Source organism: Crinia signifera, chromosome 4, assembly GCF_055691185.1.
Source record: "Crinia signifera chromosome 4, ASM5569118v1, whole genome shotgun sequence".
Classification (NCBI taxonomy): Eukaryota; Metazoa; Chordata; class Amphibia; order Anura; family Myobatrachidae; genus Crinia; species Crinia signifera.
In genome coordinates this window covers 16,876,747-16,893,916 of record NC_139220.1, presented here as the reverse complement: position 1 = coordinate 16,893,916, position 17,170 = coordinate 16,876,747, and the positions used below count along the sequence as shown (strand labels likewise).

Sequence of the window (17,170 nt, the reverse complement as noted above, 5' to 3'; positions counted from 1 at the left end):
ATGCTCCTCCTCTACCTGGGGCCTCGTCTTTACAAAACTCCTCCTGCCTGGGGCCTCCTCTATAGCATGCTTCTAGTGTCTGGGGCTCTATAGCATGCTCCTCCTCTGCCTGGGGCCTCCTCTATACCATGCTCCTTCTGCCTGGGGCCTCCTCTATATCATGCTCCTCCTGTCTGGGGCCTCCTTTTTAGCAGGCTCCTCCTGCCTGGGACCTCCTCTATAGCAGGCTCCTCCTGCCGGGGGCTTCCTCTATACCTGGTTCCCCCCGTCTGGGGCCTTCTCTATACAATGCTCCTCCTGCCTGGGGCCTCCTCTATACCATGCTCCTCCTGCCTGGGACTTCCTCTATAGCAGGCTCCTCCTGCATGGGGCCTCCTCCAAAGCAGGCTCCTACATGACTGGGGCCTCCTCAATAGCAGGCTCCTACATGACTGGGGCCTCCTCTATACCATGCTCCTCCTGCCTGGGACTTCCTCTATAGCAGGCTCCTACTGCATGGGGCCTCCTCTATACCCTGTACCTACTGCCTGGGGCCTCCTCTATACCCTGTACCTACTGCCTGGGGCCTCCTCTGTACCATGCTCCTCCTGCCTGGGGCCTCCTCTGTACCATGCTCCTCCTGCCTGGGGCCTCCTTTGTACCATGCTCCTCCTGCCTGGGGCCTCCTCTGTACCATGCTCCTCCTGCCTGGGGCCTCCTCTGTACCATGCTCCTCCTGCCTGGGGCCTCCTCTATACCATGCTCCTCCCGCCTGGGGCCTCCTCTATACCATGCTCCTCCCGCCTGGGGCCTCCTCTATACCATGCTCCTCCCGCCTGGGGCCTCCTCTATACCATGCTCCTCCTGCCGGGGCCTCCTCTGTACCATGCTCCTCCTGCCTGGGGCCTCCTCTATACCATGCTCCTCCTGCCTGGGGCCTCCTCTATACCATGCTCCTCCTGCCTGGGGCCTCCTCTATACCATGCTCCTCCTGCCTGGGGCCTCCTCTATACCATGCTCCTCCTCTATACCATGCTCCTCCTGCCTGGGGCCTCCTCTATACCATGCTCCTCCTGCCTGGGGCCTCCTCTATACCATGCTCCTCCTGCCTGGGGCCTCCTCTATACCATGCTCCTCCTGCCTGGGAGGGGAGCATTAAGTTCCTTATAGAGCACACTCTTTCTGATGTCTCTTATACAGCACACTACTACCGGTCTGGCGTCTCTTGTACAGCACACTTCTACCGGTCTGATGTCTCCTACACAGCACACTACTACCGTTCTGGCATCTCTTGTACAGCACACTACTACCGTTCTGGCATCTCTTGTACAGCACACTACTACCGTTCTGGCATCTCTTGTACAGCACACTACTACCGGCCTGGTGTCTCCTATACAGCACACTACTACCGGCCTGGTGTCTCCTATACAGCACACTACTACCAGTCTATCGTCTCCTATACAGCACACTACTACCGGTCTGGCGCCTCCTATACAGCACACTAATACCGGCCTGGCGTCTCCTATACAGCACACTACTACCGGCCTGGCGTCTCCTATACAGCACACTACTACCGGCCTGGCGTCTCCTCTACAGCATACTACTACCGGTCTGGCGTCTCCTATACAGCACACTACTACCGGTCTGGCGTCTCCTATACAGCACACTACTACCGGCCTGGTGTCTCCTATACAGCACACTACTACCGGCCTGGTGTCTCCTATACAGCACACTACCGGCCTGGTGTCTCCTATACAGCACACTACTACCAGTCTATCGTCTCCTATACAGCACACTACTACCGGTCTGGCGCCTCCTATACAGCACACTACTACCGGCCTGGCGTCTCCTATACAGCACACTACTACCGGCCTGGCGTCTCCTCTACAGCACACTACTACCGGTCTGGCGTCTCCTATACAGCACACTACTACCGGTCTGGCGTCTCCTATACAGCACACTACTACCGGCCTGGTGTCTCCTATACAGCACACTACTACCGGCCTGGTGTCTCCTATACAGCACACTACTACCGGCCTGGTGTCTCCTATACAGCACACTACTACCAGTCTATCGTCTCCTATACAGCACACTACTACCGGTCTGGCGCCTCCTATACAGCACACTACTACCGGCCTGGCGTCTCCTATACAGCACACTACTACAGGCCTGGCGTCTCCTATACAGCACACTACTACCGGCCTGGCGTCTTCTATACAGCACACTACTACCGGTCTGGCGCCTCCTATACAGCACACTACTACAGGCCTGGCGTCTCCTATACAGCACACTACTACCAGCCTGGCGTCTCCTATACAGCACACTACTACAGGCCTGGCGTCTCCTATACAGCACACTACTACCGGCCTGGCGTCTTCTATACAGCACACTACTACCGGTCTGGCGCCTCCTATACAGCACACTACTACAGGCCTGGCGTCTCCTATACAGCACACTACTACCGGCCTGGCGTCTCCTATACAGCACACTACTACCGGCCTGGCGTCTTCTATACAGCACACTACTACCGGTCTGGCGCCTCCTATACAGCACACTACTACAGGCCTGGCGTCTCCTATACAGCACACTACTACAGGCCTGGCGTCTCTTGTACAGCACACTACTACCGGTCTGGCGTCTCCTATACAGCACACTACTACCGGTCTGGTGTCTCCTATACAGCACACTACTACCGGCCTGGCGTCTCCTATACAGCACACTACTACCGGCCTGGCGTCTTCTATACAGCACACTACTACCGGCCTGGCGTCTCCTATACAGCACACTACTACCGGTCTGGCGCCTCCTATACAGCACACTACTACAGGCCTGGCGTCTCCTATACAGCACACTACTACCGGCCTGGCGTCTCCTATACAGCACACTACTACAGGCCTGGCGTCTCTTGTACAGCACACTACTACCGGTCTGGCGTCTCCTATACAGCACACTACTACCGGTCTGGTGTCTCCTATACAGCACACTACTACCGGCCTGGCGTCTCCTATACAGCACACTACTACCGGCCTGGCGTCTCCTATACAGCACACTACTACCGGCCTGGCGTCTCCTATACAGCACACTACCCATCTGATGCCTCTTGTAGCCATACTGACCTTTACAGGTTTTCTGATCCGGCTGCAGAGTGAATCCCACAGGACAACTGCAGCGAACGCCTGTTGCCGTATCCTTGCACGTGCGGTCACAGCCTCCGTTATTCACTGCACACGTTTCTACGGGTATAAAATAGACAGTGAGCCTACGACCTACATCATGATCAGATACTGCGACCGGCTACACACATTCCTACCGAAACATATCAAACAAACACGCAAGGTTCTTCTTCCGGAATGTTGCAAGTAGATACATCGCAAAAAGATTTCAGGCAGAAAGAATTTGTCACAATATATACATCCACGCAGTTGTGTGCACTTTGCTCTGTATCGAACAAAAATGGCGTCTAGAATGTATCTGTGTGTCAATAAGGCGTATACTACCAGGAGGAAATAATAAGACATTCACACACGCAATCGCCCCATTACAATCGGTGTTACTTCAGGAAATATCGAACTTTTTGTGTAATCCATTTAGGCAACGAAATAAAATAGAAAAAAAAATGGCAACTTTCCGATTACTCTAAACAAACAGAATTCCGACGCTCAGGTTATCTGCCGTAAAAAGCCCCTTGGTTCCTCCCCCACTCACCCTTCATGTTCTACCCTTTGATAATGAGTTTCATCATCAACCTTCAACAGCCACTGATGCTCAACAGTAAGCAGCCACCGCCTTAGTCATGCCACTGGCCACCGCAAGTCACGGCCATGGGGTCCAAATCAGACCTGCATGCGGAGCTAATGGGGCCTACGAATGGGGCCATTTCAGTAGATCGCTAAACAATTTAAGTAGATCGCTTAGAAAATGCCCCTACATCGCTCCATGTGTAGGGGCCATAGTGATTCTTGGTCCCGCGCATCGCTATCGCCCTGCGATTAAGATCCAGCATCCTGGATAAATATAGTGAGATCACCATTCAGGCGCCATTCACCAGAGAACACTGGTCCTGACAGACCGCACAGCACACAGCACTGACGCATAGCTGTGCATCGCTGTGTGCTGAGCGATCTTGCTGAGCGATCTAGCCTTGCTCAGAACACTTAGCGAATCTCCCCGTGTGTAGGCCCTTATGAATTCCCAGCCCTGCTGATTATCTGACTGCGCGGTACGTTGTGCGCATGCACGAGCCGTCCGCGTGTGAAGACAGCCAGCGATGGTGCTGGACAGCCAGCGATGGTGCTGGACACCATGCGGCCGTTTGGGGGCGGTAACCCTGTGGTTTCTGGGAGTTCCCCAGAAAAAGAAATGATTCCCAGGCCATTGGGAGGGAGGAATGCTTTTTCCCACGGCCATCGCAACGTCAAGTAAGTTCTGGCTGACTCGCTACTGTGAACAGAGGGTAATGCCATTTGGTGAGTGATCGCGAGTGCTTTTCCCCTCATGTACACAGCTGCTAAAGAATTTACGTGTGTGGGGAAAAGTTTACTTGATTGCAGGGCTGCGGAGATTCGCAGCCCAGGACCAGGCCTGAATTAGGCCCATACTTTCCATCCTCTGCTTTCTCACAGCAATGGCCTCCGTCCTCTGTTAACTCACAGCTTTCATGCTCCGCCTACTCACAGTCAAAGCCTCCATCATATATCCTCTCACAGCAACTCACAGCTACTGCCTCTATCCTCTACATCCTCATACACACCATACCCCATCCTCTGCCACTGGCAGCCACATCGCCCATCATCTGCCAACCTGCAGCCACATCCCCCATCCTCTGCCAACCTGCAGCCACATCCCCCCTCATCTGCCAACCTGCAGCCACAACCTCTATCCTCTACATCCTCATGCACACCATCCCCCATCCTCTGGCACTGGCAGCCACATCCCCCATCATCTGCCAACCTGCAGCCATGGCCTCTACATCCTCATAGTCACCATCCCCCATCCTCTGTCACTGGCAGCCACATCCCCCATCCTCTGCCAACCTGCAGCCACAGCATCTATCCTCTACATCCTCATATACACCACCCCCCATCCTCTGCCAACCTGCAGCCACAGCCTCTATCCTCTACATCCTCATATACACCACCCCCCATCCTCTGCCAACCTGCAACCACATACCCCATAATCTGCCAACCTGCAGCCACAACCTCTATCCTCTACATCCTCCTACACACCATCCCCCATCCTCTGCCAACCTGCAGCCACATCCCCCATCCTCTGCCAACCTGCAGCCACATCCCCCATCCTCTGCCAACCTGCAGCCACATCCCCCATCCTCTGCCAACCTGCAGCCACAACCTCTATCCTCTACATCCTCCTACACACCATCCCCCATCCTCTGCCACTGGCAGCCACACAACCTGCAGCCACATCCCCCATCCTCTGCCAACCTGCAGCCACAGCCTCTATCCTCTACATCCTCATATACACCACCCCCCATTCTCTGCCAACCTGCAGCCACAGCCTCTATCCTCTACATCCTCATATACACCACCCCCCATCCTCTGCCAACCTGCAGCCACATACCCCATCCTCTGCCAACCTGCAGCCACATCCCCCATCCTCTGCCAACCTGCAGCCACAGCCTCTATCCTATACATCCTCTTGTCTATACTCTACCACTTACTTCCTGCGGCAACAGCCGCCACCATCAGCCACACAATGGCGCTAACATAAAACCTCCAGGTTTTGTTACTTCGTAGACTGCAATTTATAAAATGAAAGCCCCAATGTCTGGTTGTAATGGGAAATAAAGCCCCAGTTTTCATAAATGTCTCATGTACCTATAGATGTTCTGCTATAATGTACATTAGCTTCACTTTTATCCACCATTCAGTCCATGGGTGTCTCAGTTTCTGGTGACAGATACAATATTCATGCTGGCAGCGTGTGGGCTATACGAGTAATGGTGCCCACACACGCACCGATACCGGTGGTGCGATGCTATGCGATGGGGTGCGCGCTCCCGCTGCACTTCATCGCACAGTACAAAAAGTATGTGCTGCACATACTTTTTGTACTAGCACAGGGCATACGATGCGATGCTATGTGTGCTAGTTAAGCACAGAACGCACGCCGGGATCGATGCGTCTGTGGGCACCTTAAGGCACAACAGGGTCACTGAGGTATGCTGCGTGCCAAGCAGCCGGATCACTTACAGCTTACACTGAGCTGTCAGAGTAGTCAAATGTCCAGCACAGATGGTGTAATGGTTAGCATTACTGTCTCACAGCACTGACATCATGGGTTCGATTCCCACCATGTGTTATATATACGGGGCAGTACGGATGGTGTAATGGTTATAGCATTACTGCCTCACAGCACTGAGATCATGGGTTCTATCCCCACCATGTGTTATATATACAGGGCAGTACGGATGGTGTAATGGTTAGCATTACTGCCTCACAGCGCTGAGGTCATGGGTTCTATCCCCACCATGTGATATATATACAGGGCAGTACGGATGGTGTAATGGTTATATTACTGCCTCACAGCGCTGAGGTCATGGGTTCTATCCCCACCATGTGTTATATATACGGGGCAGTACGGACGGTGTAATGGTTACATTACTGCCTCACAGCGCCGAGGTCATGGGTTCTATCCCCACCATGTGTTATATATACGGGGCAGTACGGATGGTGTAATGGTTACATTACTGCCTCACAGCACTGAGGTCATGGGTTCTATCCCCACCATGTGTTATATATACGGGGCAGTACAGACGGTGTAATGGTTACATTACTGCCTCACAGCGCCGAGGTCATGGGTTCTATCCCCACCATGTGATATATATAGGGCAGTACGGATGGTGTAATGGTTATATTACTGCCTCACAGCACTGAGATCATGGGTTCTATCCCCACCATGTGTTATATATACAGGGCAGTACGGATGGTGTAATGGTTAGCATTACTGCCTCACAGCGCTGAGGTCATGGGTTCTATCCCCACCATGTGTTATATATACAGGGCAGTACGGACGGTGTAATGGTTATAGCATTACTGCCTCACAGCGCTGAGGTTATGGGTACTATCCCCACCATGTGTTATATATACTGGGCAGTACGGATGGTGTAATGGTTAGCATTACTGCCTCACAGCGCTGAGGTCATGGGTTCTATCCCCACCATGTGTTATATATACGGGGCAGTACGGATGGTGTAATGGTTAGCATTACTGCCTCACAGCGCTGAGGTCATGGGTTCTATCCCCACCATGTGTTATATATACGGGGCAGTACGGACGGTGTAATGGTTATATTACTGTCACACAGCGCTAAGGTCATGGGTTCTATCCCCACCATGTGTTATATATACGGGGCAGTACGGATGGTGTAATGGTTAGCATTACTGTCTCACAGCACTGAGGTCATGGGTTCTATCCCCACCATGTGTTACATATACGGGGCAGTACGGATGGTGTAATGGTTAGCATTACTGCCTCACAGCGCTGAGGTCATGGGTTCTATTCCCACCATGTGTTATATATACGGGGCAGTAGGGATGGTGTAATGGTTAGCATTACTGCCTCACAGCGCTGAGGTCATGGGTTCTATTCCCACCATGTGTTATATATATACGGGGCAGTAGGGATGGTGTAATGGTTAGCATTACTGCCTCATAGCACCGAGGTCATGGGTTCTATCCCCACCATGTGTTATATATACGGGGCAGTACGGACGGTGTAATGGTTAGCATTACTTTCTCACAGCACTGAGGTCATGGGTTCTATCCCCACCATGTGTTATATATACGGGGCAGTACGGATGGTGTAATGGTTAGCATTACTGCCTCACAGCACTGACGTCATGGGTTCGATTCCCACCATGGCCCTAACTGTGCGGAGTTTGTATATTCTCCCCGTGCTTGCATGGGTTTACTCCGGGTACTCCGGTTTCCTCCCTCAATCCACAATAACAAAATTAACCCTAGAATGTCTGTGTGCGTGTACATGTGGTAGGGAATATAGATTGTAAGCTCCACTGGGGCAGAGACTGATGTCAATGTTCAAATATTTTCTGTACAGCGCTGCGGAATATGTATGCGCTATATAAGACACTGGTAATAAATAAATAATGTCCAGTAATGATCCGATTCATAGAATAATGCTGATATTCAAGTTACAAACGGTGTATTAGAGCATGCAGTTTAGCAGTTGACCAGATTTATGTTATTCCACAATTTCTTACCAATATGCACACATATATTTCTAGAGAATAAAGTCCCCGGCAGGCACCTGTTTGTTCAGGCTGATCTTGAGAAGATATGGATGCAGCATTTGTCGAGGTCGTTTTAACTGTATGGAACATTAATCTATGATAAAAGGGAGCCAAGAAGTGACTATTTTAGTGAGGCAAGTAAAAAGAAAAAATGGCCTTCCAAGTGAATTTTTGGCTTGTGGTGAATCTGATACTATGTAGTGATCTGTATTATTTGTTGTTGTTTTTTTTTCAGAAAAATTGAAGCAAGCCCTGTTTGCGGATAGACCGTTTCAGTTTTTTTCCTTTTTCAACATTCCTATGTGAGAAATTCTTTACCCTCAAAGTGACATTAGCTTCGGAATGGAATTAATACAGACAACCCCAATGATTGTGTCACACTTGCCTTTTCATTTCAAACTAGCCCAATTCCCGGTTGGAGTCCACTTTGGCGTGACAATAAAGTACAGGGACGGACACTTATGTAGAAAATGTTTTTCTCATGGGCAGCTTTGCATGGCCCTTTTCTGGATGAAAAAAGGACTGATATCGTCTACAAGGAGATATTACAAGAAGGGCTTAAAGTGGTCCTGGAACGGGGGTGGATCTCCTTTCCCCTTACACGGACCACACACAAGGAAGAGGTGTGGTCACACCATAGTAACTCAAATTAAAATAGCAACACACCTGTAGCACCATCATATACACATTACACCCCATGTAGTGCCCTTGATTCATATTACACCACATATAAGTGCCCCTTCTACACATAATGTCCACAGTAGTGCTGCTTATATACGTCTGTTGCTGTCACTCCAGCAGCTCACTGTCCATGTCCCTCAGCAGCTCCATGCCCAGTGTCCCTCAGCAGCTCCATGCCCAGTGTCCCTCTAGCAGCTTCCCCTCCTCTAAGTCCCTCCAGCCCACTCTCACCCTGTCTTCAGCAAGCGCAGAGCCTGTTCATTTTAGTGGCTCTTCTCCGCTTCAGCGGCGGTGATGGCATGACATCACATACGCCGTGCCAGAAGAAAAAGCTGCTGGGACAGGCTTTTCTGTTGGAATTACTGTTCAGGGCTGTGGAAGAGGTGGAACTCAATTCCCCCTACCATTAGAGGGGTTCTACCCCGTTCCCCCTCACTTTAACCCCTGATTGCAAGGTGTGAGCAGAAGGGATAGGCACTGACGCCCAATTGGCACAATAATAGATCAGCTCCGTTGGGAACCCATTAATTATGGGTGATTGACCCATAAGTAATGGGTCGGGCAATTGGACACCCCCAAGACCGCTTATTACTAAAATAAAATGGTAGAATAAAAAGGATACATGTGCAGCAGTATCTATGAACTGGCCCAGTGGCGTAGCTACCGCTCCGCAGCCCTAGCGGTGGCAGGGGGGAGTCGGCAATTCCGGGTGCAGGATCACGGTTCTCCAGTCTCACTGCCTGTGTGACAGCCCGGAGCTGCGGGGAGGGGGGGATCCGTCTCTCTCCAGCCCGTGCGCCAGCCAGACACCCTGCTGTCTCCAGTGGCTGCCTGGCTCCAAACTCCTCCAGTACGCTCAGAGAGTGTGCGCCCAGGGGTGAGCAGTCGCCCACCGATCACCGCACAGCTGCAGGGCAGGCAGGAAGCTCCATCCGCATCCGTCCTGCGGATAAGACCACACAAACAAGCGGCAAGCTCCCCGCCCTGCCGAGCAGTCACCATCACCCGCCTGTGAGTCACACCGCCAACATGGAGGTCAACGTGGAGAAGCTGGCGGCATGTGCCGGCATGTTCCTGAACCGCGCAGTGCAGGTACGGGTGTGGGGGGGGGGGGATTTATCGCAGGGGGGGGCGGCAGAATTTTTTTGGCAGGGGGGAGCTACTTTTCTAGTTACGCCACTGAACTGGCCCATTGAAGTCATTGTCCGAAACAGTAGGATTTCATGAGATTGCGATCCAGCCGCTCTGCTCAATTTCACTGGACCGGACGGATACAGTTTGGACTTGCGGCTCAGGCCTTTGTAATGGTCTGGCCCAGTTTCAACGTCCTTTATTAGATCCATATGGTCTCATGTAGGATAACCTGACCTACATGGAGAGACAGTGTCATCTCGCTTAACCTCGTATGACTCAAGCGCCAACAGAGCTAGCTCTATATTAATCGCACCATACTAAGATGTACGGTCGGTTTGCTCTGAGTAACACCGATATTAGGAAAGGACTCCACTTTCTGCGTCAACTGTCAGCGCATAGTATCTGCTGGTTAAATTAAGAGCTCCTTCCCAGCCAATCAGAACCAAGCCGTAGTTTATTTTATCTTTATTTAACACAAATTTCACAGTAACTTAAGAGGTTGACCCACATTTCTCCAAATACAGGAGGCGGCTTTACTGGCTGGCTCTTCCCGGCTGACCTAAAACAGAGGGTTTAACTAATCTCTTTGGCTATTGAGGAGCATTCTTTAGTACGAAATGCCTTTGAATAGACATTGGCAAAGAGAAGACCCAGAACACTCTAAGTAGGAAGAGAGCTTACAAAAACCTGGCTTAAGATATCGAGCCCCGGCATTTGGCATGGAAGAGTAAAATCTCAGCTACTATTTAACCCCTTCCTGCCCCCCAGGGGCCAAAGGGGCACATGACAGAATATCAGCAGAAGCGGATCATCAGATCACCGTTTCGTGGACACACGAATGAACATTGCTCGGGCAGGAAAATTCCCATTCCTGGACAGTTTCCAGAAAGTAGAAGAGACACAACAGACTTACTTTCCCATGTCATGGCTGACTGGCTGTGCGGGGCAGGGGTCAGTTACTTAGCACAAATAGTCTGAAAGAGGCCATGTTCACTTCACAAGGATTAAGCAAGCGAAGGGAGAAAAATAAAATGTTCAGTGTCCCGAGTCTTCATGCGGAAATATTGTTCCTGCTTGAGAACCAAAAGAAACGCGAGTTTCGCAAAAATAAATACATTGGGACTCATGAGCCCGAATATTTCACGTCATCTCCTGCTAGGAAAACTAATCTGACTTTACAACACGGTTAGCCGTGGAATCATTAACCCTTAGCGCGTGTGACCACTCAGGAACCCCTCTTACAGTATATAATAATAATAATACTACTGTATATATCTAATAAAGTATCTATCTAATAATACAGTATCTATTAATACAGTATCTAATACTACATGTATTCTAATCTAATATAGTGTCTATATAATACAGTATCTAATCTAATACAGTATCTAATCTAACACTACAGTATCTAATACAATATCTAATAATACAGTATCTAATCTTAGAATACAGTATCTAATTTAATACTGCATCTATTCTAATCTAATAATACAGTATCTATATAATAATACAGTATCTAATCTAATACAGTATCTAATCTAATACAGTATCTACTGTATGTAATACAGTATCTAATCTAATACTACAGTATCTAATACAGTATCTAATCTTAGAATAAAGTATCTAATAATACAGTATCTAATCTAATAATACAGTATCTAATCTAATACAGTATATAATCTAATACAGTATCTATGTAATATAGTTACTATTCTAATACAGTATTTATGTAATACAGAATCTAATCTAATACAGAATCTAATCTAATAATACAGTATCTATGTAATCATACAGTATCTAATCTAATAATACAGTATCTATGTAATCATACAGTATCTAATCTAATAATACAGTATCTATGTAATCATACAGTATCTAATCTAATAATACAGTATCTATGTAATATAGTAGCTAATCTAATATAGTATCTAATAATTTAGTATCTATGTAATACAGTATCTAATCTAATAATACAGTATCGATTAAATAATACAGTATATAATCTAGAAATACAGTATATATGTAATCATACAGTATCTAATCTAATAAAACAGTATCTATGTAATGATACTGTATGTAATCTAATAATAGAGAATCGTGTAATAATAGTATATGTCCAGGATAAAAGATGCTTTGACTAGTTTTGCATGGAGAAAGGTATCGAGTTGTGTGGGTTTAATTAAAGGGTCAATAAACCTAAAGTTGCCTTGTTTCAACAAGAATGTTGCAGTCCAAGTCGAACAGTCGAAGGGACACATATGGATGACTGGAGGTCAGGATGCCATTGGTCAGAATACAGACGTCAGAGGGAAACCTGACAGGGGTAAGTATACGCACCCACTTCCTGCCCTTTCCCAACCCTAGCACTTCTTTCCTGTAGCCTGACCCTAACCCCCATACCCTATTGCGTAAACCTAACTCCCCCCAAACACATGCCACAGCCTAACCCTAAAACCCCATCTTTGTGCCTAAACCTAAACCCCCCCCTCCCCCCGGAAGCATAACCCTAATTCCTCCCAGTGGTGCGTAAACGTAACCCCCCTTTCCCCAGGTGCAATCTAGTGATCTCCGCCTACTTACTGATCGGGATGTTGACTGTTGGTATTCTAGCATTGGCATGTTGATCTTTTCGGACTTCCGGAGCCGGTCTTCTGAAGGCAGTCAGGATACCGGTGTCAGTATACGGAATGCCAGCATTCACAATTGGCCCAAATCCGCATAAGACGGGACACATGACACATTTACGTACAGATGCATCGCTAGACTCCTCCCCCTAGTCCCCTCCCTTATTTCCACTTCACTAGGAAGAGGTGAGATGCGGGAGAGGTGCCCATTTTGCCAGGGATGTGGGGAACTACACAAAAAAAGGGGCGCTTCCTTCAGGTTCCGGGAGAGTCGACAAGGATGTATAAATGTAACGGGCCACATATGCTTTTTAGGATTTAAGGAAGCTTGACAATGTATTCACGTAATATAATGTATGCCTACTCCCCCGAAATGTCTGTACATGTATGCTGTAGGTGTGGAAGTTGAATCACTGCAATGCACTTATTATTAGGATTATTATCATAGTAACATAGTAATTAAGGTTAAAAAAGACCATCGAGTTCAACCCTATCTGAGGTGCAACTACTGACTTGAATAAGTCATATCTATAGGCTTCCCTTAGTGGCCAAAAATGTGTCCAGTTTTGATTTAAATTCATTAACAGTAGTTGCTGTAACCACCTCACCGACAATGTGTTCCAGAATTTTACTGCTCTAATGGTGAAGAATCCTCTTCTTAATTCAGTAGGGAATTTCCTTTCCTCGAGCCTCAGTACATACCCGCGTATACTAAATATAGGCCTGTTAGTGACCAATCATCTCTCAGTTCTATATGATTCCCAATCCTGTATTGGAACATACTAATCAGATCACCTCTCAACCTCCGTTTCTCCAGTGAACACACATTCAGCCTGGTTAACCTATTTTTGTATTCTAGTGATTCGAGACCTTTTACTAACTTAGTCGCCCTTCTATGTACCTATTCCAATTAATTTATGTCCCTTTTAAGGTGCGGTGCACAGAACGGCACACAGTATTCCATGTGTGGTCTCACCAATGCCCTGTAAAGAGGCACTATCACATTGGCATCCCTTGAATCCATTCCCCTTTTAATGCATGCCAGTGTCCGGTTTGCTTAGGCTGCTGCACTTGTGCAGTGTGCACTATTACCCAATTGTTCATCTATGATGACCCCCAAGTCCTTCTCTACAGCAGTATTTCCTATAATAGCTCTATTTAGCCTATAAGTAGCGTGTTCATTTTTGTTCCCATAATGAATTACTTTACATTTATCAACGTTAAACTGCATTTTCCACTTTTCCGCCCACCATCAAAGTTTAATTAAGTCACTTTTCACTTTTATTGTATCTACATTCTCTCCAGAGTTAATTTCCTTACTTCATTTCACTATGTTATTACCTATATAATTAATGAATTTATTAAACAAGGTCGGTCCCAATATTGAACATTGTGGGATTCCACTTTGACCTTACCCCAGCTGGAATGTATGCCATTTACCACCACTCTCCTTGATTGTGCGACCAGTTTTTCATCCAATTACAAATTTTATTTCCTAACCCTAAATTACCTAGTTTCATTAATAACCTTTTATGGGGCACAGTGTCAAAAGCTTTAGCGAAATCAAGTAGTATTACGTCAACAGATTTCCCTAGGTCCAGCCCCCTACTAACTTCCTCATAGAAGCTAATTAAATTAGTCTGACATGATCTATTTTTGACGAACCCATGCTGAGCCTTTCTTATCACCTTCTCCTGTTCTAAGAAATTTTGGATACTATCACTAATTATTCCATTTAATATTTTCCCCACAATGGATGTAAGGCTGACCGGTCTATAATTTTCAGGGTTAGTTTTGCTACCTTTCTTCCATATTGGTACTACGTTAGCTATGCGCCAGTGCCTTGGTAACGTCCCTGAGTTTACTCGAATGTCAGATATAATGGTAGTGCTATGACACAACTCAATTCTTTTAGTATCCTAGGGTGTATTTGGTCTGGGCTAGGAAATTTGTTACTATTTAGGTTCTGTAATCTATATTTGACTATTTCCTCACTCAAACATACAGTCTGGGAGCAATCAAGAGCCGAGCATTTAATCTGTGGGAGATTCTTCCCTTGTAAATACCAAAGCAAAAAAATTAATTGAATAATTCCGCTTTCTCTTTTTCTTCTATTACCAGGGTACCCTGCTTATTTTTTAATGGGAAAATATTTTCCTTCCTTAACAGTTTCCCGTTTATATATCTGTAGACAATTTTGGGATTAGATTTGATATCTGCCGTTATTTTACGTTCAGTCTCTAATTTAGCCATCTTGATTGTATTTTTACATTTCTTATTACATTCTTTATATGCGGAAAATGATTTGGGTGTCCCATCTTGTTTAAATGCTTTGAATGCCCGGTACTTGTGTATTATCTGGGCGCTCGATTAAATGTAAATCGCATATGATTTATCGACCGATTTTCGTCCGATTCGATCCGATTTAGCGTCCGATTTTTGTCCGAATTTTAATTGTACAAGCTCGCTGATGGGTGCTTACAATATTAATTGCACCCCCATTTGTCAACGCCACCCCCACAATCAACGCCAACCCGAAGCGTGGCGAGCCCGTGAGGGGCGGCGGTACACGTCCTCTAGCCTTTTCATATCCCCACTATCCACGTCGGCGTGGAGTTGATTTCAGATGGCTCGCTTCTCTCGCCACACTATCTAAATTCAACTCCACGCCGACGTGGATAGTGGGGGTATGAAAAGGTCGGAGGACGTGTACCGCTGCGCTCGCCACGCTTCGGGTTAGCATTGATAGTGGGGGTGGTGTTGACAGTGGGGGTGCATTTAACATTGTAAGCACCCATCAGGGTGCTTGTACAATTAAAAATCGCATCGCATCGCATGGCGCTATATTGCATGTGATGCAATGCGATGCACTACGATGGAAATCGGGGGCGCCATGCTAGGAAACAAGTACCCACCCCCATTATCCAAGTCAGCCCAAAGCATGGCGAGCGGACGCGGAAAACGATCCTGAAGCATGGCGAGGGTACGCGGAATACACGTCAAGTAATCAGTGTCCCCTCGCGGGGCTTACTGCACTCGCCACGATTCGGGATCGTTTTACGTGGCCACTCGCCACGCTTCAGGCTCGGTGGCTCGCCACACATCGGGCTGACTTATATAGTGGGGGTGTGCAATGATGGAATAGCATGCAAATCACCTGGAAAACGTGGAAAATCGGCCGCTGAATCGCATCCGATTTTTGCATGTGATTTGCGGCCGATTTCGCAGGCGCTCTGATAATACACAAGTACCGAATGCCCTCCTATTTTTTAGCTATTTCAAATTTGACTTTTCTGTTAAGCCACATCGCTTTCCTTTTGACATTTGTTCTTTCATTTACCCTAAAATTAAATTTATCAGTGCCCTCCAGCAGTATTTATTTTAAAGTTTGCCACCTTTTAGTAGTATCTATACCTCGAATGCTGCTTTCCCATTGCCTACACGGGTAAAGACCCGTTTTTTTTTAAACGGGTCTTTAAACGTGTAAGAGCCATAAAGACCCTTTCCCACTGCAGCTTTTAAACGGTAAATTACCGTTTAAAAGCCGTTTTTGTCCCATTCCCACTTACCCGTTTAAAGACCCGTTTAAAATGATAGTAAAGATGGAGGGGGTTTAAAAATAACGACATGGGGTCCCCCCCCCACTGCCGTAACCAGCACCAGGCTGAAAGAGCCGCGGCTGGTATTAAATAATCAGGAAACCCGACAAATAGGGGTTCCCTGATTTTTTAAAACCAGCCCCAGGCTCCAGGTCTGGTTCCCAAAATACGGGGGACAAAATGACTAGGGGTCCCCTGTATTTTAAGAACCAGCCCCAGGCCAAACCAGCCAGCAGGGTAATGCCACAGCCGGGGGACACTTATGATATAAGTTCCCGCGGCCAAAGCATTCATTCCTACTGACCAGTCAGCCTGGCCAGGGGCCCTGGGGGAGTGGGGGGGGGGGGACCCCATGCCGTTTTTTTTTTTTAACGGGTAAAATGGGTACCCCTTTCCCACTGCTAAAAAACGGCTTTTAAACGGGTAAAACTCTGCTTTTTACCCGTTTAAAAAAAACCTGTATTTTTAACCGGGTAAAGTAACCTGGAGCTTTCCCACTGCAGCTCTACCCGTTTAAAAAGGCTAAAAAAACTGCAAATTACTGTTTAAGAGCTGCAGTGGGAAAGGGGCATAAATAATTCTTTCCAGTTTATATTCTTTAAAGACTTCTCAAACTTACCAACGTTTGCTTTTCTGAAATTGAAGGACATAGTTGATCCAATATAATTATCTTTGTTAAAATTTAAATAAAATGTGATCATTTTGTGATCACATTTCCCCAATGTCTCCCTTATGTTTAGGTTAGTAAGAATGTCCCCATTGTTGCTTATCAAGAGATCCAGGATATTGTTATTTCTGGTTGGACTTTCAATAAATTGATACAAATATTGGTCATTTAGGGCATCCAATAAAACATTTCCCTTAGCGGTACTAGTTGACCTATCT

At 47.3% G+C, this 17,170-nt stretch overlaps 1 protein-coding gene across 4 annotated transcripts in view; it reads right to left on the bottom strand.

Moving 5' to 3' along the window:
- SCUBE1 (signal peptide, CUB domain and EGF like domain containing 1) overlaps positions 1-17,170 on the bottom strand; it is a 208,088-nt gene that overhangs the window by 58,676 nt on the left and 132,242 nt on the right. For all 4 annotated transcript variants that reach the window (XM_083181247.1, XM_083181248.1, XM_083181249.1 and 1 more), the window contains one exon: positions 3,096-3,212. In XM_083181247.1, coding sequence (XP_083037373.1) covers positions 3,096-3,212 — 117 coding nt within the window. The remainder of the gene's footprint in view (positions 1-3,095; positions 3,213-17,170) is intronic.